Source organism: Lepisma saccharinum, chromosome 24, assembly GCF_977018435.1.
Source record: "Lepisma saccharinum chromosome 24, izLepSacc3.1, whole genome shotgun sequence".
NCBI lineage: Eukaryota > Metazoa > Arthropoda > Insecta > Zygentoma > Lepismatidae > Lepisma > Lepisma saccharinum.
The window spans coordinates 57,531,496-57,557,452 of NC_139252.1; the positions used below are offsets into that span (position 1 = coordinate 57,531,496).

Consider the following 25,957-nt stretch of genomic DNA (forward strand, 5'->3'; position numbering starts at 1 on the left):
TATGGAAGTTTGAACTTGCAATACTAAGTATTCTAAAGCAATTTCAGACCATTCTGAGTTTGTAATTGTTATTCCTGTTATATTTTAAAACAATTGGTCTATCTCATGTTAAATATTAGGGGCCTCCCCGATATTGCAGTGGTAGCATCATCGCCTTGTAATCAAGGGGTCCCAGCTTCGATACCCGGTGGAGGCACATAGTGGTTCAGATCCCACTTTAAACTGTAGGTCCAGTCCCAATTAGCCTTACTGTGCATAAAGTGGACTTAATACACCAACTCAATCAATCAATCTTTTTTAACTGTAGGTGCCCAGTGATATATGATATACATATATATATATATATTGAATATAAATAATTAAGAATTCAACTGCCAAAATGCATAAATGTATTTACGAAATGTGTCTGTTCTGAAGCTATCTGAAGTAGACATTTAACTTATTTGAGAGAAATGTAGATTTATGTGGCAAATTTCAGTCATCTGCTTGAGTTTCAGAGATGAATATAAGTGTTTTCTTTTTCATTTCAATATAATATTTCTCAGTCCTCCTCCGTGGCCGTGCTGTATAAGGTGCTGTGCTTTGGACTCCGACTGCGGTATGGCATGAGTTCGAATCTGCCTGGGTTCAATCTCTGGGTTCTCAGCCTGTGTATAGGACCGATGACAACCCACCATCGTGAGGAAATTGGGGAGCTACGAGTGAGTGGCGTAACCCAGTCTGGGAAATCTCCTACAACGGTTGGGAATTCCATATGCTGACCCTATGTCACCCAATTACCGATTGAAGATCTGCACAGCTCTTGGTAGGATTGTGGGAGGGAGATAGGCCAAGTCCCTTCCAGGGCTGTTGAGCCACATGTTATTATGATGTTAATTTTTCTCTACTTATTTTAAATATGTTCTTTTACCGCTGCAAATACTGTTGCTTCATATATGTCGGCTGTATTTGCACCAGGCATTGGAAGATGTTATTAATATTTGAAAATAGTAGAAAGATAAATTATAAGAAGAAACCACTGTTAAGGCCTCACTTCTTCCCTGATCAATCAAAGTAGTGTTGACTCACTCAGTCCTAGTGTCAGCCTACATATAATGTTGGTACAATAATACATTGCATGACTTCTCTATTTTATGAACTAACATGGTTAATAGAATTCATTCAACAGTTTTAATAAAGAATTGGCTCATTATGATTTGTATTATTGTTACTGCTGTAGTCTGTGTGATTCTGGTTTTAAAATAGGGAACTTTTGATTTCTTGATACATGATTTTAAGAAGTTGTTTTTGTGCTTGCATGGCCATAGCTATAGGTATAGAAGAACAAAGTGTAAATCAAAATATTGGAACTTGATGAATGGATAAATTCTCTCTCTCATTTTCAGTACCGTGGGTAGTGACAATCCATCAGAAATACCAAACTGTAGCTGGATCAAGAAGGAGAGGGAGAGTCCAGAATGCACAATCAAGTACGTATTACATTTGTACATTTTGCATACTACATGGAAAATGATATTACAAGGGTTAGTCGGAAAATAAGTTTCACGTAGCTATATTCTTGGAAGTGATTTACTGATTGATGTCAACCTCATTTCCGCGCATGACTGCCTTATTAAGACTAATGAGCTTCTGGTACCTGAACCTGCAACCAGGATAATCCTATGTAGGATTTGTATTGTGTCATCCATATGTAATTATGATTGTCCTTTCATCCATCTTGTCGGCTTCTCCGATGGCGCAGTAGCGTCTGCACCTTGTAATCAAGGGGTCCCAGGTTCTATACCTGGTGGAGGCACATTGTGGTTTGGATCCCAGTTTAAACTGTAGGTCCAGTCCCGATTAGCCTTACTGTGCATAAAGTGGACTCTAAACACAGACTCAATCATATCACCATTCATCCTCATCTTCAGGATTATCCAAAGGTGCAGAAATGCAAAGTAAAATAAATAAATCATACTATTTGCAGTGCAGGGTCATTCACTTGTCGCAGTGAGCATTATCTAGTTTGCGGGGCTTAGTTGGGAGCATACGTACCATCCTCCCTACAGCCCTGATCTTACACCCAATGACTTCCACTTGTTCCCAGCTGTAAAGATGAAGCTCTCCAGACACTGTTATCCTAGCAACCAGGATGTAGATCATGCCATTAGCACCTTTCCCTGTATGCTGCTCCAAACTAGCTCAGAGATATGAAAAGTGTCTCGATGTGCATTGAATCTATGCAGGAATGTAGATCAGGGTGCAATGTATGATAATGTTTTTGCTATTCTGAATAAAAGGTGCTGTGCATAGGAGACTTTGCTAAAATTATTTTCAGACTAACCCTTACATTTGAAATCAAGCCCAAAGGACCATGTTTGTCAAGGCGAGTTGAGGGATTCAACCACAGCATTAAATACTACAGATAACAATTTCCGAACTAGATATGATACCAATCGGCATTATCAGAATTGGTCTACAATGGTATATTGGTAAAGTTGCCAATAATTTTACCTGTACAACATTCCAGTAAATAGTGTGGAAATAAATCACCTGTGTGTTGCACCATGCCATGAAAGCACACTGGCTGCAGACGTAGGACTCCACACTTTCTTGATGTTGACCATAGTTTGAGGTGATATGGTCAACACCATCCTCCACCCTGCTTTACCCCCAGAGTTGCACCCAGGTACCTCAGAGCAATGTTATGCTGGGACATTATCTGAAACATTCCCACTTGAGATTATCCACCCTGGGTATTGAATACAGTTCTCCCTTCGCATCCGTGTGGCAGTCAGATGGCCCACTGATTTCAACACAGCTAGAATTTGAGAGTGCAGATAGATTCCACAGTTTTATTTTCTTTTCTTGAATCAGTTTATTCGTTAGAGATATTCTACAAAAAAATGTTTATACAGTTTATTTTTCTTCATTGATTTGAACAATGTTGGTATAACCGTGAATAGCAGGTACAGTTTAATACTTAAAACATTGTTATTATCATGTTAAAACACCTTAGAATTTCGAATAGTAATATAATTAAACCTTGCTTCCATATTAAAAACATTAAGTTGCTGACCAAGGCAGATTTATTAAGAAATAAAAACACTTAAGAAGTAACGTTTCAACCCTGTATCAGAGTCTTCCTTAGTTTAGTTCTTCGTCTGAGGAAGATCCTGATACAAGGTTGAAACGTTACTTCTTACGTGTTTTTATTTCTTAACAAATCTGCCTTGGTCAGCAACTTAGTGTTCTTAGAATTTTGAGAAATTTATTTTAAAATTGCTGCAAACGTCAGGGAATTTGATTTGAGAGAATGAGTTGGAACCCTAATTATAAAATGTTCTGTTGTTAATAAAGATAAGTATCACATTTTTTAAAAAAGAAGAAATCCAGTTCTGTCTTGGATTTGATTTTTCTACCATGTTGCATTCCTCATAGAATACTTAACATCCATAATGGTATTGGTGAGAATCCTGATAAAATCTGAACTAATTTCATCATTGTCTCAGCTGCAATTTGTTGTTACTTTTATCTTCTTGCCTTAGTGTGCACTTGTGAGTAATTCTGTCATCTTTTTTTGTCTTCCTATAGTTTTGACTGTGCAGTAAAGCAGGAAGAGTCGTCAAGTGATTCTTCAAGCAGTTCAACTGAATCATCATCCAGTTCTGATGAGAGGAAAGTATTTTGCATGTTACTATACAGGGTGTTTTACAAGTAAATACTGGGAAACCCGACTCAAATATCCTCATACATAATGTAGCAAAGGGATGTACTTTGAAGATATACGAGGGCAAATCGAAAAGTCTTTGCGCCTAATTTTTTTCTAGCTTGTTATAACTGTTATTACAAAAGCGAGATATACGAGCCATGCAGTAGACAGCCCTATTGTAACTTCTGATTTCTTCCACGGCACGGCGCCGTTATCAGTTGGCAAAGATGGCCGGATTGCTCAGGAAGTCCATGTCATATGAGCAGCGAAGTGTTATTTGTTTTTTTATGGTGCAAAGGACAAACACTACCATAGGAAATGCCAAGTTCAGTGGCAATGTCCTTTGGATGAACACGTCAATCATCCTTCGCCATTTTATCAACACGGGTAATGTTGTCTGGTATCAGCGAGGAACGAGGTTGGCCCGATCGCTCATTGTCCTCCACATTTTCCCGTCCATTTTCAAAATGTACACTTCGCACTGATAAACATTTGTCCCCATACATTGGCTCTATTTCCCTGTGGATATCTGTGGCTGTTTGTCCTTTGCAACATAAAAAACTAATAACACTTTGCTGCTCATATTGCTTGGACTTCCTGAGCACTCCGACCATCTTTGACAACTGATAACAGCACCGTGCCGTGGAAGAAATCGGAAGTTACAATAGGGCCATTCCAAGAAACGCCTACTGCATCGCTCATATATCTTGCTTTCGTAATAACACTTATAACAAGCTTGAAGAGAAATTAGGCGCAAAGACTTTTCGATTTGCCCTCATATTACCAACATGGCAGCCTTCTTGGGGTCAACTTCCTTTTCTTAAATAGAAAGGTGGTCAGGTGACATGTTGAAATGGGCTAGAATTTTACCAAAGAAAACATGTTTCTCACATTAAGTACACTGTGATGTGCACACATTTTACTTTGATGTTAACCCATGTCCTATTATTGTAATAAAATTGTAACAAACGTCACTCGGATAGCCAAGTTGATTAACCACACTTTCCAGAATTCACCTTCAGACTGGTGAACCAATAATGAAGTCAAATTTGGTGAAATCTTGGAATCTTCTTACTGAAACAAATGACTATATTGGGAAAGCATACATATACCATATTTATGCGTGTGTGTATTATGTGCACCCTGCTTTTTGATGGTACATAATGTGCAGTACAATTCAGGTTCAAGAAATGGCTTTCTTAGTTGTAGGTAGTAAAGCTATTGCTATGCTTGTTCAATGAGTCACCTGTTGCTATGTGGACCAAGAGGAAAATATAGTGTTGTGTATTCACTGAGTCTACAACCCACGCCTTTTCCTTCTCTCCCTCCACTGTGTTTAACATCCCAAAGCTTTCACTTGTGTAACCACCTGGTTATTCTGTAGTAGAAGAAAGCAAGATCAAATTTTGTTATGGATTTGCAGCACTCCAGAAGTTGTTTTCTATTATTTCTTGCCCGACAAATACTGCTGATACACATCCCGTGTGAGAGCAATGGAGATAATGCATCTCCTTGTTTTAACCCATCATTCAAAACTCTACTAATATATTATATAATTTATCTCTTTTGACTGAATCATATGCTTTTTTGAAATCAATGAATAGCTGATGGACATTTTGATTAAATTAAATGGTGTGACTCAGTTGTTAGCATATGCAGATGATGTAGACTTATTAGGGGATGCATGTCTTCACTATGTCACTGTGTATAACATGAATATATAAACAGGCACAAATATAAATTACCAGTTTGGAATACCATCATTACAAATTTAATTGGCATTCTTTGGAAAAGTGTCCAATGATTGTGAATGGAGGCTTTCCTGCACCGTTCAGCAGAACACGGATGCATGTATTAATGAATTAACATCTTTTATTTCAATTTGCATACAATATTTAAGATGTCTACAGCATATGTCTGCATCCAATTTGTTAGTTCTCCATGCAACAAAATCTGCATAACATTCCATACTATTGCCTACAGAACGGATCATGAATCAGAAGAAGTTTGAAAGCAGTAGAAGCATCAGTTGCACCAGCTCTGCAGGCTGGTGTAAAATCGTGACATCGTAGTTTAACCTGGTGATAGCTATGGTGGACAGCGGTGAATTACAGAATGCCAAAGCATGTATCAATGGTGCACCCAGTGGATTCTGGAAACTTAGGAAATTTTGAGAAATGACTACAGTTAGGAGCATTTTATCAAACCACCTGAACCTGCGACTACTTACAGAGGTGAGAGTGTTAACCATTTAGTTATGCAGGAGCTGTCAAATATATTGTTGTATCATTTCAGTTCTTCAGACATGGAGAAGAAGAGGAAATTGCCATCAAATGGAAACATTAAATCCGAACCTGTCAGCCCATCTAATATAAAAAGGTATGTGCCATATTCATTTGTTGTATTGTATTAAAATAAATAAACTGAACTGCATGGTGCAGTAGTTCTCCAACTTATCTCCAATTTTCTGGGAGCTCTTTCCAGGAATTGAACCCTAGACCACTTGCACCTAAGGTGGGAGTACTAACCATTTGACTATGTGGGAACCCTTGGTTGTATTCTAGAATGCAGAATATTCAAACCTGTCAACATGTTGACAAGATCAACGTCTAATAGAAAATAATGTTTTAAATCATTGTTCAATATTTTGAAATGCATGGAAACATTCTTTAAAGCACTTTGTAGGCAATAAAATTCCAACTAGAGTTCAGCAGATAAACCAGCTTTATTGAAGTCCCTAATGTGATAAGAAGACAAATAAGTCAGAGAAGAAAGATAAGCAAATTTCATTACAGCATTTTAATTTACTTGCCACAAATTGCAATGTAAAAATGCTAGATAAATATCTATTTTAGATGCTGAACAAAATTTTTGTACTTTTTTTTTTTGTTTTATTTATTCACTTGTAAGCAATGTTTAGCCAATACTACTTTGGACTGGTAAACATCATTGAAAATTGTGAAAATTAAAATTTGTTCAAAACATTGCTAAATATTGGTGTGTACATATTGCACTCCAGAAGGGGTCCCAGGTTCAATACCCGGTGGAGACACAAGTGTTTCGGATCCCACTTTAAACTGTAGGTCCAGTCCCGATTAGCCTTACTGTGCATAAAGTGGACTTAAAACACCAACTCAACTCAAATCAAACCAATATTGCACTCCAGTTGTATGTATCAATTTTCCAAGAGTTTTGCTTTAAGATATGTAAAAAGTACTTCAGAATATTAAAATATATGTTATGTAATCATAAAATCCAGTTTTTCATGCACAACTGGTACAAAATTAAATGAAACTGAATTTTGCGTAACTTCCAGTGTCGTGTGGCATTTTTGCAGACCCTGTGAAAGACCAAAATACCAGAAAAGTATCGGCCAGTATCGGTAAATGAATTCCAACCGATACTTTCCGATACTCAAACATCAGCATCGTTATTAGCTCAGCCCTACTTGTAATTCTTTTAATTTATATTTATAATTGTAATCTTATTTCTTGGCACAGTGAGCAGTCAAGCGAAGAGGAGGAATGTGATTACGAAGCAAATGGAGAGGCCACATACAGAAAAAAGAGGTATTTTTGTTGCGTTTCTATGTTAGAAGCAATATCAAACGTATCCTTACTTTTGCAGATATTCCGGTATTGCTGTTTTGAGTAGATGTCCTCATCAGATAAATATTATTCCTTTTTATTACAGTGTAGAAGCATAATAAAAACAGCACACAATATGCATTAAAAATTATAGATTGTTTGGGTTTATTGTTTGCATGAATCAAGGACAAAAAGTTAGGAAGCTGAATCAGGTATGGAAATGAGCACTCCACTGTGTTTTAGCCTCTTTCCTACTTATTCATTCTTGACAATATTGTGAAGCAACCCATTAAAACATTTAATTTTGTATGTATACCAGACGCTGTGTTCTTTGTTATCAGAGTTCATGCTGATTTTGAAAAGTTTGGGAAATCAACCTATAGGTGAAAAAAACATGAAAAAGTCAGGAATTTTGGAAAATTCATCATGGTCAGGAGGATATCTTTCTTATTTATTTTTATTTTTTACTTGCCAGGATTTGGGAATGAAATGAACCAACTTCTTGATTCTTGGTGGGAGATATTCTGTATAAAACGTTTTTATTGTTTATTTTGAACCTTTCTAAACTTGATTCTCTTCAGTGGCAAGTGCAGTGCAACATTTCAAATTTGTTTATTATTCCACAGAAAGGGCTAATATTTTATTTTTTCTTGCATGTTTGTATTTCTTGCATCATAGAATTATTCCTCTTGTACTTTATGGTTCTTACAAGCATTTCAACTAGGGATGGGACCGATCAATCAGTACTCTATCGGTATCGGCCGATATAGGCATATCAGTGTATCGGTTTATCGGTAAAATTACTGATTATTTTACCGATCTGATATATCGATAAATATTTTATAATTTAGTGCAAAATTCTGCCATTTTGTTGTAATTTTTATGGATAATCTCCATGCCCTTCTTTCTAAAAAGTAAAATTCTAAATATTCAACTTCTTTTGCACTGCGGTCACCTCGAAACACACATTTATTAAGTAGATAAATTAACATTTCAGGTTCTTCAAGGACCATTTCTAATTTTATATCGGATTGGTAGAATATCGGTTATCAGTATCGGTAAATTTTATATCGGTACTTTATCAGTATCAGCCAAAATTTCATATCGGCCCATCCCTAATTTCAACACATTGTTGAGTTGTTAGGTTACAACAATGTAACATTAGTGACAAGATTCATTGTATAACTGCTACTTTTTCTTTTTTTTTTATTGTTATAACTGTAACATTGCTCAAACTAAAAATAAATGTCTTGATGAACATGTTTAAATGCTTGTAACAACATAAACTGCAATAGAAATAATTCTACAATTCAAACATACAAGAAAAATAAATGGTTATAAGAGGCTGACACAAGTGAGTAAATTGTTAAGATGATATTAAAGAACATGCAAACCTTCCAATTTTTTATATACAGTGATGACTATATTTTATAAGTATAAATGCAAGAGTAATGTTTGTCCTGAATATAAAGACTCCATTGTAACACAGAATGTCTATAGAGCTATTTTTCTCTATACCTGGCAGTAACAAAGTAATATACTCTGCAAGTACATCTGTAGTTATAAAGGCTTTTCAGATATGTGATCACTAACAATGCATAGAAAGTGTGGTTTCTCACATGAATGGAGCCTATAGAACAAGAAATATCAATACCTGAGACTTCAGATTAGTATCTGTGAAGTATATTACAATTGTGCACCATAACATGTTTTATCATTAATATTGATAACTTTTTATGTCGTCGTCTTTAACTTTGTTGCTTGTATTCTCTTTTCTTCATGTTTTGCAAATGATTTTACTTTGGAGGTGTGTTTTTATATGATGAAAATGTTGGTTTCAATTTAGGGTAAAGAAAGAGAAGCATGTGAAAACTGAGAACCATACATCATCGTCGTCGTCATGTTCCGATTCCTCTTGTACTTCGTCGAGTGATTCAGTTTCAGAAGAGGAAGAGGAGATACCAAGTCACAAAGACAAGTCAAGACAAAAAGAGGAAGATATTATAGTGGAGTATGTTCCAGAACCTATTGCCTTCGACAGGGCCTCGTTTGATTGGAGAACGGTGAAGGGTATGTTCTTGTACTTTCACAATGCTTGCATGATTAAATATTGTACCTTTGGTTCATAGCTTCGACTGAACAAATAACCACTTCTTTTCTAATACGGCTTCTGTCACCAATTCTTATTGCATCTAAAGACCACTTAGTTTAGCTTTAGGGGTATCGTAGATAGGCTATGACAGCCTTTGGCCACTCGCTTGCTAAGCGAGAGGAACGTTGTAAGAGAAAGGGGGTAGCTCTGAAGAGCTACGTTAACAGTAAAACAGCAAGGGGGCGAGCGCTGTGAAATAACAGCACACGGACATCTATTTAAAAACACTACACATGACTGAACAGGCAGGGGGAGGAAAGACGTAAGGGATGTTTGTTTACCTGTAGTTCTGCTGCAATCTCTTCTCCGCTGGTCCTCGTTGCGATGTAACCCTACTCTGTAATAAAACTGACGAGGGAGCAACTCCGTGCTCCAAACTCTATACCTTCGTAGACCGATATTCTAAACGATAAACTTTAACTTCCCGATCGTTCGTTCGCTCCTTTTTCTAACTTATGGCAACTATGGAGCTCCCTCGCGATAACTAGATTCAATGTAAACTGCGAGCAACTAGAAACGAAGTTCTTTTGTAACTACTTCATCTGACGGAAAATGGAAGACAACTAAGCAAGAGATTTTCTCATGCGACCTATTTAAATGAAATTCGAACTATTGGCCGTTAAGACAGTTGACTCGATCGCGTCCTTTGGCAACAGCGAGGAAAAATGCTGATTTCCTGATTTTCATATTGTGCCAGCCTTAATGCAATGTCAGCGGAGTTTTTCCAACTTCGCTGAAGGTCGCTGATGTGATTAGCTTTTAAGAAGCTCTTTTCCAATGCTTCAGGGGGACCCTTTTTATAACATGATTAGCTTATTTATTCATGCTGCCCGTGTCCTAGGTTCGACTCACGCCTACGGCTTGATACGATTGATATCAGTGTTACTTCTCTCATATTTCATAGTGTTACTTCTCTCATATTTCATTACTCTGAAAATGGGTCAAAACTAGCACTGAGCCAGTATGAATTTTGCCAGCCTCCATGTTGAAGTTGTTAGCGCAGCATGCTACAATGCCAGATGTGTCAGGTTAGAATCACAATCTGGATATTTTATGAGTGTCCCTTCATCAATTTCATCATACTAGTACTCTACCTCATCTTCGCGATTAGCCAAAAGTGGCAGAAAAGCTAAGTAAAATAATCCAAATCAATCAATACCATTTTGATCTGATATCAATGTAAATTCTCAAATCGATTTCAACTGATACCGATACTTTGCAAACTGTAACAGTTAAAAGTTGTAAAGAATATTCATAAATTTTAATATAGCCTACAGGGTGATTCAAAAGTCACCATACATACATAGCACATTCTCTGTTCACTGTAAGCTACATTCTTGATGCATGCTCTTACATCTCTGTAAAGACACTGCATGCAGTGCAAGCTTAGTAGATCAAACGCATTGACATGTACATTCACAACAATGGGGGTCATACTGAACATAGTGTGTAAACATAAAACTTCTTTGTATGCTACGTGTGATGACTTTTGAATCAGCTCTTGTAATCTGCTATAAATATTCATCATTTCACATGAGACAATCATTTAATCACAGAATACATTTTTCTTGAAGTCACGGTAGCTCAGTCATTAGGGTGTCTGACTACCATACGAGACACCTGGGTTCGATCCCCGGCAGGGGAGAACCGGGACTTTTTCAACCTGTTCAAGCGGCTCCGGCGCCCACCCAGCATCATATAAAGTGGGTACCTGGAGGAAACTCTATGGGGGGGAGGTGGCCAGGGGCATGGTGCTGATCACATCACCCCCAGCTTGGCCGAGATCAAGAAAGTGTGGGACCCTAACCCCACATCCCCTAAACGCCTTCAAGGCATGGTGCAAGGCACAGGGGAGCACTTTTTTTTTTTTTTTATTCATTTCTCTTTACAATGCTGTTGCAAGAATGAAGAAAATTATTCATTTTGTGTAATTTCCAGGATATTAAGACTCCATGAAAGAGTTGTGTGCATTATTACAACCCCCATGAGATTTCTGAAATCCAGAAAGGTATCAGCTGGTATAGTCATGTACCTTTACATTATTTTATTATACAGGGTGATTAACTCTGATAAACTTACTTTTCCTTTTTCCGCGTAAATTTCTTTCGCGATCGATTTCGCCACCCGTCTGGTGGCTTCGTCAGGTGTGTGTAAGTAAAAAAAGTAAGTTTATCAGATAACCGCCAAACAGATATCTTTAGATACACGGTGAGTCAAAAGTCCCTTAACACCCCCTATAAAATGTAAAGGATCTATGCTGGGTACAATTGGTCATGATAGAAACAGGTTATGCCCAGGAGGAACCATAGTTGTGTGTGTCAAGTGGATTTATACCACATTGAAAACAACTCAAAAATTTCAAAAGGGAAGGTGGTGACATGGACGTCGGCAGGATTTTTTCCAGGGAGGGGCAAGGAAGGTATTTTTGTCCAGGGGGGGCAACATGGCATATTTTCCCCAATAATACTGTTCATCCCTCAAAAAACATTGCTTGAATTTGAATTTATCATGTTCGTGCAATAATTAACACACATTATTGTGGCTGAAATTAAATTATATATGTGAAATATGTAATTTTTGGTTGACTTTTGTTTTCCAGGGGGGGGCATGGGCCCCCCCTTGCCCCCCCCCCTTCCGGACGCCCATGGGTGGTGATGTGATATTTCAAATCGGACTAGAATTTTACTAGAAATCCAGTGTTAAAATCTTTACCATGGATAGTTTTTCCTTTACTTTCTTTTTTAATTTAACTAGAGTGGTTATTTTTTAATAGATCGATATACGGCTTAAATTATTTGTAGTATATCAGCATGAAGTACCTCTTAACATTTGGTCTTAATTGTATGCTATTAATTTTCTGTCTCATCCTATTCTAACATTAAGAACTCTTTTACATTGTACCTTGCATTGAATTTTCCCAATAAACTTCTGGCATTATGGATATATGAAGGAGACACTGCAATCTCTTGCTACCAGCTTGTTGGCTGTGTGTGTTAAGTAGTCGATATTTGATGTTGCCACTAAACCTCCCATGTTTCTTTATGAGCAGGGAACGGATTTATATGGAAATATATATTTATGAATGAAACTGAAATCAGTTATATTTTGTGTTATTTTTGCACATCATGGCATGCAGAGTCGAAAAATTCTGTCTTTATTTTCCATATTTTTACATATATTAGGTTTTGGCTCATATTTTACATATTTTAGTTATTTTTAGATATTATTTCCATATTTCAGAACATTTCTCAACATATACTACATAACTGTGCACATGTCACCATGTGACCAAAAGACCTGGGTGAATTTTGTTGCGAATAACTGACAAATTTGAAATACACTCCCATTTCTTCTTCCTATATTGAACGCAGCTTTAGTCAATATAAATCCATTTTAAGAGACAACTGAAGGAAATCCACGTTCGAACACTTGCAACAAAATTTTGTTATTCATTGTTTTGGAACCAGAAAATGAAAACACATTTTGTGCTGTTTTACAATTAATGTCAATGTAAGTGTATTGCATTAAGTATTTTATGTAGCTCGTGCAGTGTCTTATATTATTAAAAAGGTAATTTAACTCCATATTTTGGTGAAAATAACTAAATATGTAAAGACATATTTAGCATATTTTCACTACATATTAATCCGTTCCCTGTTTATGAGTCTCCCTTCATCAATTATATAATCATCACTTATCCTCATTGTCATGATCAGACAAAAATTGTAAGATTATGTATTTTGTATTATTTCTTATACAAAACAATATAAAATAATAAAAATGCAATACAATATTTTGTAAGGTCTCCAGGAGATTTGCTTTATTTAAATTCAACAGCTTGAAAATTAGCATAATGCAATATTTCATATTCCAGTATCATAATGTAACTTCAAGCTAACAGGAGGTTTATGTACTGGCATTTTAATGGACAATATAAGCTAGATAAATCCTTGTAGATTGTGTAGGTACCAGCATTGTAGAATTAATAATGCCCAATACCAATAACCGATATTGAACCGATCCGATACAAAATTCCAAATGGTCCTTGAAGAACCTGAATGGATCATTGACCTCCTTGATAAATGCATGTTTCAAAGTTACTGCAGTGCAAAAGAAGTTGCATATGTAGATATTTTCTTTTTAAAAAAAGTAGGGCATGGAGATTATTCATAAAAATTATAACAAAATGGCATAATTTTGCACTAAATTATGAGATATTTATAGATATATTGGATCAATAAAATAATCGGTAATTTTACTGATACACTGATATGCCCATATCGGCTAGAGTACCGATTAATCTGTCCTATCACTAATAATAATAGTAATGCATTTTTAGAGGCTAGAAATGTATTTCTTATACATGTATGCTTTGACACTATTTTTATTATTACAGTACAGGTAAATAGTTACAATTACTTATGTAAAATTTGTTAGATTTATTTGTGTTGGTATAGTGTTTAATAAAATAATTATACTGCAAATTATACAATCTAATATTACTAAGTTTGATGCACTTTCATCTAACTTGAAAGTAATAGAGAAGCAGACTGATTTATGTGCATAGTTATATAAGTAATTATTTTTTTAATGAATATATATATATATTTATATACAGGGTGATTGGTAATTCGACCTATTCCTGGAAAGGGGTAATACTAGAGCACATTTGCAACAAATTTGACCCTATGCACCGGGGGTCGGAAATCAATGGGTTTCGAGTTATTGCAATTTGTAGATTTTCGTGAAATATTCCGACTTGTAACCAAAAAACTAATAATTGTGAAAAAAAGAGTTAGTTACAGTACACCAGTGGATTCCCAAGAAGAGTTGAGAGAGAGAGAATTGAGACATAAGAGACAGAGTGTCAACACGAGTGACTGTGTCTGAAGTACGCCGCAGGCTGCGTGCTTGCATACTTAACCGGGGGAGGCAATTTTAACAGTATTTGTAGTTTTTGTAACAGTTAATTCTGACAACCTGGAATCATGAGAATGGTAAATAAATTATTATTTCACTCATTTTCGTCCCTTTATTTCTCAAAACCGACAACTTCTTTTCACTTTACAAAGAGGTCTACAACGTGCCTTCTCCGCTTTTTATTCAGATTTTTCCCCCAGCCTGTGTGCCAGTTGACAACATTTGTATATTTTTGGAGAGCTTATGAAACGAGGAAGTTTTTCCCATAATTTTTACGCTAAGTGTGTTACCAATTTTTTGAGTAATCCTCTTCGATTTAAATGATAATTTCCAAATTTCTTCATGACGTGTGCACCAATGACTGTTTCTTTCTGTGGGTATGGGAATTATGGGCATGAATTTTTTCCCCAGTAGTCACTCATTCGTCAGCTGTTAGCAACATGTCGATTAAGTGTCTAGGGTGTAGTAGTTTTTTCACAATTATTAGTCGCAAGTCGGAATATTTCATGAAAATCTACAAACTGCAATAACTTGAAACCCATTGATTTCCAACCCCCGGTGCATAGGGTCAAATTTATTGCAAATGTGCTCTAGTATTACCCCTTTCCAGGAATAGGTCGAATTACCAATCACCCTGTATATTCATAACATTCTAACTTTACAAATTTTATGTTATATATTGATGTGCAAATATTGGAACATATGTGGATCAAAATGATTATACCTAAGCATACATGTAGGCCCAAAGAGAATCCAGTGTCACCCAATATGGGCATCAAGCATGCTTAGGTTTAATCAGATTATACACCCTGTATGTTATAAATTTTCTTCATGCCCGTTGTTTTACTGTGTAAATCTTATTTGTCCTCTCATAATTTGTGAAGTGGTTTTTTTTATTGAAAGTTCATTTAATTTCTCCCTGAAGCCCATACGATCAGAGAACCAACTTGGTATTCTTTTTTTGCCCTTTGCATCGGAAGGCAGGGAGGGTCATAAGAATCCTTGAACCAGTTATGTTGGTCCAGTTGCGGTGGTGATGGGACTTGTGGCATTGCCAAACATGCCTTGGAGCAAGAGTTTGAGGTCCAAGGTGCAGCTAAGCGTAACAGCGGCTGCCTGTTAGGAAATAGGATCTCCCATTCTCTGCCTCACCCTGAACTGCGAGCAAAGGGTACATGTTGGCATCCGAAGGTGTCGTTTACAACTGGACAAAAATCAGGCATGCACAGTTAATGCTGTTTTACAGGTTGGAGGGAGCCATGTTGCTTGTCACTTCTGTCGAAATATCCCTATCTGGTGATGCATCCATCTATGCGGAGATTACAAAGGAGGGACTTGGATCTTTTGGATCTGAAAACCTGTCACATTATTTATACTCTGCCTTGATAGCAGAGGTATACAAAACTTTTTGCCCACCATATGTCTTGTTTATGTACTCATTCCGATGTCTAAAATTGTAAGTGAGTCAGGGAGAAGAGAGAAAGAATTGCAGTAAGTTGCTGTACATGACGGAATCTAGGTTTTACACTTTCCTGTTTATAAGTTTCACCTTCCTGGTTCCAATAAAGCAATTCATTAAGATTCTCCCTGGTTTTGAATTTTCATAAATTTCTTAAACAACATTTCCTTACATTTATAACACCATTAAGCCTTGTTTCCATGATTATGAAAAACTAAATATGCTGACCAAGGCAGTAATTTATTTTATTAAAAACATAAACTAAAACGTAACGTTTCAACCTTCTAGCAAGGTCTTCATCAGACTCTGTATCAAGTACAAAAATAACAAGATACACAAAAAGGGCATTATATATACACAAACATTACTCCCTCCAGACTATTAGAAAGTTGTTAGGAACTTTCTAGCAGGTGGCTTTCACTTTCCAACTGTACTTTCACCTAAAAGGCTAAACATAATTACTTTCATATAGAATGTGAAGAGATATTCATATAGAATATCTCACGCTCTTTTTCCTTCATTTTTCTCCCTTCTCCTCTCCTCTTTCTCTCTTGTCCTTTCCACTCTTTCTAACACATTCTTCCATTCTTTGTTTAACTTCAGTCCCCCATTCCTGTTCATTATGTCTTCTTCACCTTTCTTCTCTATTTCCTTGGCTTCCTTCCATTTTCTCACTTAGAGAAGAAAGGCGAAGAAGACATAATGAACTGGAATGGGGGACTGAAGTTAAACAAAGAATGGAAGAAGGTGTAGTAGCTGGCTGGCCAGTTAGACAAATCCACTGCCATCTATATTTTAAGAGCCTTGACAGATTTTTTATTCCAAAAACCAATAAGATTTGGCATTGCTTTTAGTTAAAGAGTCCGTCCCCAGATGGTGTCAAACGATGTAAAGGCTGATTCAGCAATCATTATTTTAAGTGAGAAGGAAAAACACTTTGTCTTAAATTTTGGTAAATCATATAACACTCTATTCTCTCTCTATTCAGATATTTAATCAAAACATGGTTCAATTTACACAAGATGCACTTTTTTCTTGCCTCAATAGCGCCTGTAATGCATGTAACCTCAGATTTCAATATCCATATTAATGCGACTTGAATATGAGTCATTCTGCATATAACACTGAATGAAGGAAGAAAAGCTTTGGCTTTATTGCGATCGGCAGATCATGTTGCTCTGCCTTGGCTGCATATTTGAGCGTTGCCTAAAAGAAAACTTGTCGTGTTTTTCTTCAGGAAAGAAAGCCAAGCCAGTAGATGTTATAGGTAGAAACCCGATTTCTATATTGAATGAACTGGTTGCACGCAATGCATGGCCTTCAGCAGTTTACGAAGTCGTAAAAGAAGTGGGAAGATTACCTCATCAATCATATTTAATCAAGGTGAGTTTTATGCAAAGATTTTTTTATTAGCAATTATTTGGTCTTATTAGTCAAAGGGACCAGAAGACTTAAAACTTGTGTTAGGACTGGGAGGTGACACAATAAGGCAAATAGTGAATAATATTAAGTTTACTTGACCCAAGAACCCATTTATGTAGAAAAGATGTTGACAGTGTTTCCAATTGAAGAAAGTACTTGTAAGAACACAAGAATGGACCTAATGCATAGCTTGCAGTGTTTGTATAGGTACATAAACCAAATAGAGGTCTACATTGCGAATTGCATTGTCTACTGACTTAACCACTCAGTCAGTTAATTTTAGGTATTCTTGAGATGCAAGGGGTTGTGGTAACAACGTTGATTTGTAATCCAAGGGATTCCAGGTTCAATACCAGGTAGAGCATGGTCTTAATCTGACTTTGAACCGTGGGTCCAGTTCTGATTAGCCTTTCTGTGCATAAAGTGAAGTTGCTGATAATAAATTGGAAAGAAATGTTAAAGAAGGCATTAGAATTATAAAACCAATGACAAGGAATTTGGAAACTTTTATTTCATCTTGGTACCAACAGTAAAGTGATAAATTTCAAAAAAATTGACATAAAAACATAAGACCTGGCAACTGTTAGATTGTGTGTTTTGTCAACAACGAGCAATTAACCAACTTGGAACTGATACAACAAATTGTGTAATATTCAATACAAGTTCTTTTCTTTGTATTCTCTTTGATCCAATGAGCAGACAGGAAGTTTGTGGAACTTTGCCTGTTATAAAATAATCAGTGTGCTATTTATAAATATACAGGGAATAGAAGTGTACTTTCCACTTGTAAGTTGTGGAAATTGTAGTTCAGAGTTTCCAGGACCTCAAGTCCAATTGCTGGAGCCATGCATATTTCGTTTTTGACGAAAACACGAAATATGAAATAACATGCTATAATGTTCATTTTTCATGTTTCTGAAAGGTGTGAGGTGCATTTTCCTACTCTGTTTTGTCACGAAATGATGCAAAATGAACTGCAATATGTGAAATAGACTCTTAGAAATGTAATTTAGAGTTTATTTTCAGATGCTTTCACTTTCTTGTCTGAATTATCCTGCGAGTTACGCAATTCACGGAAAATTCATTAATTCTGCTGTAAATATTTGAGAAGCAAAAATTGACTCCTTTATATAGGAATAACTTAATACTCTGGCAACTACATAAATGTGCTAATAGAAGGAATATGTTTATTTTGTGTAGTATGTGCAGTTTTTAAATCAAATTTAGGATTATATTCACAATTTTAAAATCAAAATGTCTTATATTCTGCTTTTGATACAATTTTTAATTGCTATAACACCATAATTTTATTTTATTTACCAAAAATATGTGCCTCTACCAATCGCTGTACGAACCATAATTTTCAACATCTTCAGTTATTTGATGCTGAAATTGTAATGATTTCACTTTTTTTTACTTGCTTAGTTACTTTATGAACTCTCTTTATTTTTCAGATCAGAAGTTTGCAGGCAGAAGTATCATAAAATAGATTCTTTACTGAAAGACAGATGACAAATTTTGCTATGTTTCCGAACGGAAACCAAGTGCTCTGTAAATTCCTGGGAGAGAACCAAAGCTCTTGATATGGAAATGCACTGACATATTTGTGTTTTTTTTTTATTTCACAGGTTAAAGTGAATGGAAAGGAATTCATGCCAAAGGAACCGTCTCGGAAGAAGAAAGATGCCAAGGTGGAAGCAGCAAAAACGTTCCTGGTAGAAATGGGGTATGTCACTGATGTGTCTTTATTATCACCAATCTGAGAGCCTGCAGCATTTAAGTTGTAGCTGCTCACCAAACTAAAGTTCCTAAAACAGCATATATTTTCTAATTATATATTCTCCAGGATATTTGCTGTTACAAACTATATGCAAAATGAATCTCAGGGGTTTGTAGTTTGTAATGTAGACAGCTCTCCCGTACAAAAGTGAAGAACTAAAATATAATGCTAGTGAATTCCATGATAGAAACTAAATAAGTCAGAAGTGTATGATGTAGTATTTTATTATTAAATGAATACCCCCACATGTGCCATAAAGATAGTGATTTTCATTGTTGCATTCTTAGCAGTAATATATTTTTCATGTTCGCGCAACTTATATTGGTTATAAGTTATCAAAATGTATCCATGAAGATTTTTCTCAGTTAAATATATTTTATTCCTTAATGTTATTTGCATCTCTTTATTAATGCATATTATAAGCTGCAAATATCTCATATATTTTCCACATGTCTTGCTGTAATCATTAGGACAGAAAGGCAGTAAAACTTTGCACAAGACTGGAAAACTGGAAGGAAGAGTTTCTTATGTCAGGAGCTATTGTCCTGTCTAGTAGAACCAAGTTGTTGAGGTCTTGTAACATCACAAGTCCAATTAATATAAAATCATCCAAGATTTCAGTTTAGTTTCGCCTACAGCTGTCATTAGTCTGGAGGCATCATGCTCGTCTTCTTTCTCTATTAGTGTTATGTTATTTATGCCATGAAAACAAATATTACTAAAAATTTATTGTCTTTAACAGATGCTTTACGTTTGCAATTTTACCATATCCTGACTACAAGTAATAAGTAGAAATTAACATCAGTCAGGTCATTTAGAACAAAGATTAAAGATTGTTTGCCTGGTGCAGGACATATAAAGATAATTAATGCATGTTTAATGGTCAGAGATTAAAATTTCTGCCTGTAGTGATTAGCATGTTTGTCAAAGTTACCTCAGTAAAAACTTAGTTATTATTGTTTTTTTTAAAAAAAAACTATATATTTTTTTAAAAGAGAATATTACTGCCTAAATTTAAGTGCAATATATGTGATTTTACTAAATATTACAAAATATAATATTAAATAGCACATTTTGCATCAAACTTGTTATTGTTTGAACCTAAGTATTAACTATTCTCTCGACGTTGACTTGCTTCCTCATCATATGCAAATCTACAACAACCTCCAAGCTTCTGAAAAGTATACAGTGATTTCCAAACCTACTGGAAAGTCTGGTTCAAATTCCACAATCCTAAAGTATGAATTGAAATATAAGCCACATCATACTGTAAGTTCTATAAACACTTTATTACATGCAACTTTTCTGCTGGGTAATATCAATTTTTTTAAAAAAAATATGTACAAATTGTTGTTGATAAGAGTGGTGTTACATCAAATTTTAACCTCCAAAATTGAATACCAGTAAATTATGCTAACTTATATTTGTTCAGGAAACAAAACTTTTTTATACATGTTGCATAATTACTTTTGAAAATCTAAATATTTGAATAGTGGTTCCAAATTTGAGTAATTATTAATACTTGTGTGATAGTTGAAAACAGTGATGATAATTTGAGGAATTGTAAAACAATATTGCTATTTCTGAAACTACCACTATCTTCAGTACAAGTATTATAATTAGAATTCAAGGAATGTTTTATCCGAGGTAGATTCTCAATGTTTGTGTGATGCATTACCAATGAAAAACAGTGTAATGGCAAAATGTACTATCTTACATTATCTAAAATATTCATGTGAATCAGAAATAATAATGTGATAATTTGATCTCAATTTTTGTTATTTCAAATGTACCAGTGTATATTTTAAAATTACATATTCTCATTGCTGAAACTTGTGTTTCATTAATCAGCATGAATGATTCTTGAAATTTCTTTTCACTTGTAATTTTTTTGGCAATAATATTATTCATGAACAAAGGTATTTATTTTTTTAGCAATAGTTGTCACCTATATTACAAAAAGGAGCCATTGTTCTATTCTTTAATGTAATATTTTCCCTATAATGAATGATAGGTGAATTCTGTTTACAATATATTCATATTTTGGAACACTGCATGCTCTTTCATAACACATGTTAGCACTAGGCTTGCCAACATTTCCGAAATGGCTGGGAATCTGCTGGAATCAACTCATTCTACTGGTCTTCCGGACAAACTTTGTTATCTCCCAGAATGACAATATCTAGTAGTATTTATTATTATTTTCTTTTCTTTTGGTATGCAGACCAAGGGTACAAATTTTTTATTGCAAAGCCAACAATAGAACTTTGCAATATTCATGTTGAGGGGAATAAACAATGCGGTTGATAATATAAGACGTAAGCGAGTCACTAAAGATATATCCACAAAACTTACTTGTAAATGGCCTCTGCCACTGAAATTAATAGAACATTTACAAGTACGTTTCGCGGATATATCTTCAGTAACTCTCTTACGTCTTATATTTGCAATATTATTTTGAAAATTCGTGAAAAATGAGTCTGTTTAATATAAAATGATGTTAAAGAATTAATGTTAAAAACTGTACTTATGTATGCGAGTATGTTGTTCCTATTTTTCTTTCTTTAGAACTACATTTCAGAGATTAACTATCCCCTTCTTCAGGTTCGTATTTAGCATAGTACCACGTCGAAATGTAATAAAGGAAGGAAATTTAGAAGAAGGGTGGATCAATTTCCTCAAAAAATAGGAACAAAACCTGGAAGATTGCACCCAATATCGGTTTCCACGTCACTCTGGAAGTTATCCAAGCTGCTCGAGAAGAACGAGAATTTACGTTGGATTTGTGACGCGATAAGGGGAAATAGGAAAATAAAGGGGAGAGGAAAGCGTTCGTGGAGGAGTGACCTTCATGTAGATTAGAAAGCACAATTGAGCAGGAATGGCCGGACCTGCAAGTTGTATATAGTGACACACACAGGTTTTTTAGTTTTTTAACGTTTTTAACATGAGAACAGGTTAATTTTGCAAGTTTTTAGTGAATGGCGAACTTTTTATATACATCTGGGGCGGGGATATAATATCTTAAATGTATCCACACCAACCCTTGTCCACAATACTTTTATTACATTTCGACGTGGTACAGTGGGATCCATGAGTATTACCCTGCAAATTGTCCATCACCATGTTCGTGGACTTTACTTGACCCAATAAGAGCTTCAAGAATTAAAAGAAAACTCAAAACAAGCTGTTGACAACTTCTGCACCAGCATACATAAAAATCCATCACTTAAAAACAGACAGGATGTAAGAGAAAAATTAATGAAAATAGTCATGGACAATTTGCACGGTAATACTCATGGATCCCACTGTACTATGCTAAGTACCTAGTTTTTTCATATGAACCTGAAGAAGGGGATAGTTAATCTCCGAAACATAGTTCTAAAGAAAGAAAAATAAGAACAACATACTCACATACGTAAGTACAGTTTTTAACGTTAATTTTTTAACGTCCTTTTATATTCTGGAATTGTGAGTAATATGCACCAAACCTAGAAAATGCTATGAGTCTGTTTATGAACCATATTTGCTGGCTTTTTGGTGGCCGCGGTGGCTCAGTCGGTAACGCGTCTGACTACCATGCTCAAGGTCCCGGGTTCGATCCCCGGCCGGTTCAAATCCGGGAACTTTTCTAACGGTGAAAGCGGCCCCGGCGCCCACCCAGCGTCGAATAACATGGGTACCTGGGGGAAACCCTGGGGGGTAAAGGCGGTCAGGGGCGTGATGCTGATCACATCACCCCCACTCACGACCGGATCAAGAAAGTGTGGGGCGTTACCCCCACACCCCCTATACGCCTTCATGGCGTGGTGCTATGCACACGGGAGCACTTTACTTTTACTTTTTTTTTTATTTGCTGGCTTTTAACATGCACTTTTTCCCTTTATAAATAGGTGTAAAAAACATGGTGCATCTTATACGTCGATACTCAGTTTTCGAGTACTTTTATTTCTGAAAAGTTTCTGTTCTGAATTAGACGATTTCTCTTTGTTGTTTCCTTGGGTTTTGTAATGGAGATTAACATTTATTCTTTCGAAGTTAGATTAGGTAAGTTATTTGTTGAAAGTAGATGCACATATTACTTTATATTTGAAATACTGTAAATTAATTATAAATTCAGTGATAAAGCTTTTTCCTGAAAAATGTGTACAAAAAGAGTTGCATCTTATACGCCGGCAAAAAGGTAAGTACAAAGAGGAAGAAATAGTTTAAACACATTGTTGCACCAAAGAATCTACCCAAGAGCTGCAGAAAATGAAAACAGACATTGTTGCATCAAAGCTGATATTCAGAGCCTTAGTCTTCCAGAACATTTTAATTTAAAGGGTAGAAAGCTGTAAAGAAATCTCGCGGAATTTTATTCTTTAAAGTTGGTTAGTGCATGTTTGAAAACGAGATATATTAATTCTTGTTAAAAGCAACACAAAACAAACAGTACAATACAAAAACACTTCAAGTGTTAAACTTTTAAAAAGTTTGCCCGAGCTTTCGACTCCATCTCAGAGTTATCATCAGGGCTGGTTGAGAGACAGCATCGAGGTTCCGATGTTCCTTGACCATGTCTTCTTCCCAGTCTCTCCGAGATGGAGTTGGACAAAGTTTTAAAAGTGTTGTTTTTAACAATAAGAAGTTTTCTAATGTCATAAGATCTATTCATGTTCAATTCTAAAGTTCAAATCACCAACCCTGAGACCTTCTGTAAACAAAACCATGTGCATGCAGAAAGCATTGCAAACTCATAGAAGTAAAATAATCCACATGAAAATCCAGCAGTTACAGGATTCATTACGTAAGGTAAAACAACGGCCAATTTGTAGTATGGGATACACTGCTGCAAATGACGTCTCACTTTAAACCCAATGCTCTTTCTTTTGTACTTATTGCTTCACCTTTATGGTTAACTCTTTGCACCGGTAATCATTTCCCATAAATTTGGCATCTTTCTTGCACGCGAATTGAATATATTTTACTTGCATTTCTTAGACAAAATGATATAACATGGTAATGTATATTTCTAAGGTTTGATATAGATAGGAGTGTATTTGAAATTTGTTTGTAGATTTTATGTAAATTGTATCTTATGTAAATAAAATATATAATGGGCATAAACAGCCATATGCAATGCTGTAAATCCAATAAATATATTGATGATGATGACCAAAACAAGACAAAGAAAGTTCGTAAATTTATTGCGGTTGGAAACTTTGGTAAATTTCTCGTATGGGACAGATGGCTGAAATTTGCTAGTTCATTTAATTTGAATATTCATACTTACGTATTCTGCATTGAGAAACATTGCTGAAGGTGGCATTTCGCTTATTTCACTGAAATAAGCTCTATTTGCGACATATCGAGTACGTTTTCTTAGTTTCTTTTTGCTTTCGGTAACATGCAAAATGGCAGTCACAGTTTTACTACCGTACTCTGCATGCAGTGTTTCCACCCCACTGCACCCAAAAATACCTACGTAGCCCCACAAACAATTGACGCATAGCCCCACGAACCATTGACACATAGCCCCACAAACCATTTGCAGAAACGTACCTTCTTCAGTTACAAAAACACATGTTTGGAAACATTGACCGTGATTACGTCATCACACACAGGCTACATTCACCTGGAAGTAAATGGATGCAAGAGCTTTTGTGCATTGGTCACACATTTATATCGAAAAATAGATGATTTACCAGCAAAATTCAATGAACGATGCAAGAAAACACTTCCCCGAACTTCCACAAGAATAAATAAACTGCATTCGGTAAGTAATTTCTCCTGTAAATTTGAAGATATGTCCGATATGAGAAATTTACCGAAACTTTGACAAGCATCCTAATAACGTTTTTTGTTCCGCCAAATATAGTGCACTTTGTAAAATAACTTGGTGACATGGCAAGGCAAGATAAGTGTGAACATTTTGTAGGAATATGCATTGTAACTTTCAACGAGCTTAGAGATTTGTGTACATAATGATATTTTATAACATTGGTTATTTTCTAAAAATAATCATGTGAACAGCAAGGAAGTAGTGCCACTTAGTAATATTGCCTGACTTGTCCTTAGAAGAAATTTTCAGCGAAAAATGCAGGCTCGGCCAGGACCCGAACCCGGTTCACTGGCATACCGTGCCATTGCTCTAACCACTGAGATACCGAGCCAGCTTGGCTTCGCCTGATTTTTCGCTATTGCTGTTTTACCTGCGTGGAATCGTCTCTGCCAGTGCTACCGCAACGGGATCTGTTGCCTTTGAAACACAGTAGACTTCGACGTTGCCTGGTTCTTCCCAGTGTAGAGATGTTAATTATTGTAGATTAGGCACACCTGCATGACACCAGTTCCTGATTGGTTTACATATAATTATATGCAATAGGTGTTTCCTGTGTGAAAAAGATGTCACCTCCTGCAACTGGAGCCAGTGCAATCATGTTTACATTCTAGAAAATAGAATGTAAACCTGTCACAGTATGTTGCAGCATTACAGGGTGTCTGGAAATTTATTTAAGTCAGGAAATTGAGTATATCAAAATAAGTGACAACTCTGCCTTCCATTCACACATTGTAGTATAGCAATAGAGTATTTAGAAGAAAAAAATCAAGGAGAGAGAACAATAGATTTTCAAAAAATTACTTTATTTCTTACAATTTTGAATGTTATTGTTTCATATTTTGTAGGATACCTAGAACAACTTTTAAGATTAACATTAATGTCTATACTTAATACAAAACAAATCCATACAATTATTGAGTTTCAAACTAATTTACTGCTTTTATATTTAGCATGTATGTATACATACAGCATTATTTCAATAATATTATATTTTAAATAATAGTGCATAAAGGCATGGATATTCTCAATGTCAAAAGGTACAATTAATATACTTGAAGGCTAGAAGACCGATACATGGAACTTTACATTTTATTGTCAAATGTATTATTCGTTTTGAATATT

General features: G+C 35.6%; 1 protein-coding gene across 5 annotated transcripts in view; it reads left to right on the top strand.

The window, feature by feature from the left end:
* The window catches only part of LOC145978060 (uncharacterized), a 41,598-nt gene extending 22,195 nt beyond the window's left edge, over positions 1–19,403 (top strand). For 3 of the 5 annotated variants that reach the window (XM_083110472.1, XM_083110471.1, XM_083110470.1), the window contains exons 6-12: positions 1,386–1,469; positions 3,574–3,655; positions 5,985–6,070; positions 7,192–7,260; positions 9,125–9,348; positions 17,047–17,192; positions 18,860–19,403. In XM_083110472.1, the coding sequence (XP_082966598.1) occupies positions 1,386–1,469; positions 3,574–3,655; positions 5,985–6,070; positions 7,192–7,260; positions 9,125–9,348; positions 17,047–17,192; positions 18,860–18,994 (826 nt within the window). In that variant the 3' untranslated portion in view covers positions 18,995–19,403. The remainder of the gene's footprint in view (positions 1–1,385; positions 1,470–3,573; positions 3,656–5,984; positions 6,071–7,191; positions 7,261–9,124; positions 9,349–17,046; positions 17,193–18,859) is intronic. The other 2 variants (XM_083110474.1, XM_083110473.1) reach the window with 2 other exon arrangements.
* The last annotated feature ends 6,554 nt before the right edge of the window (positions 19,404–25,957 follow it).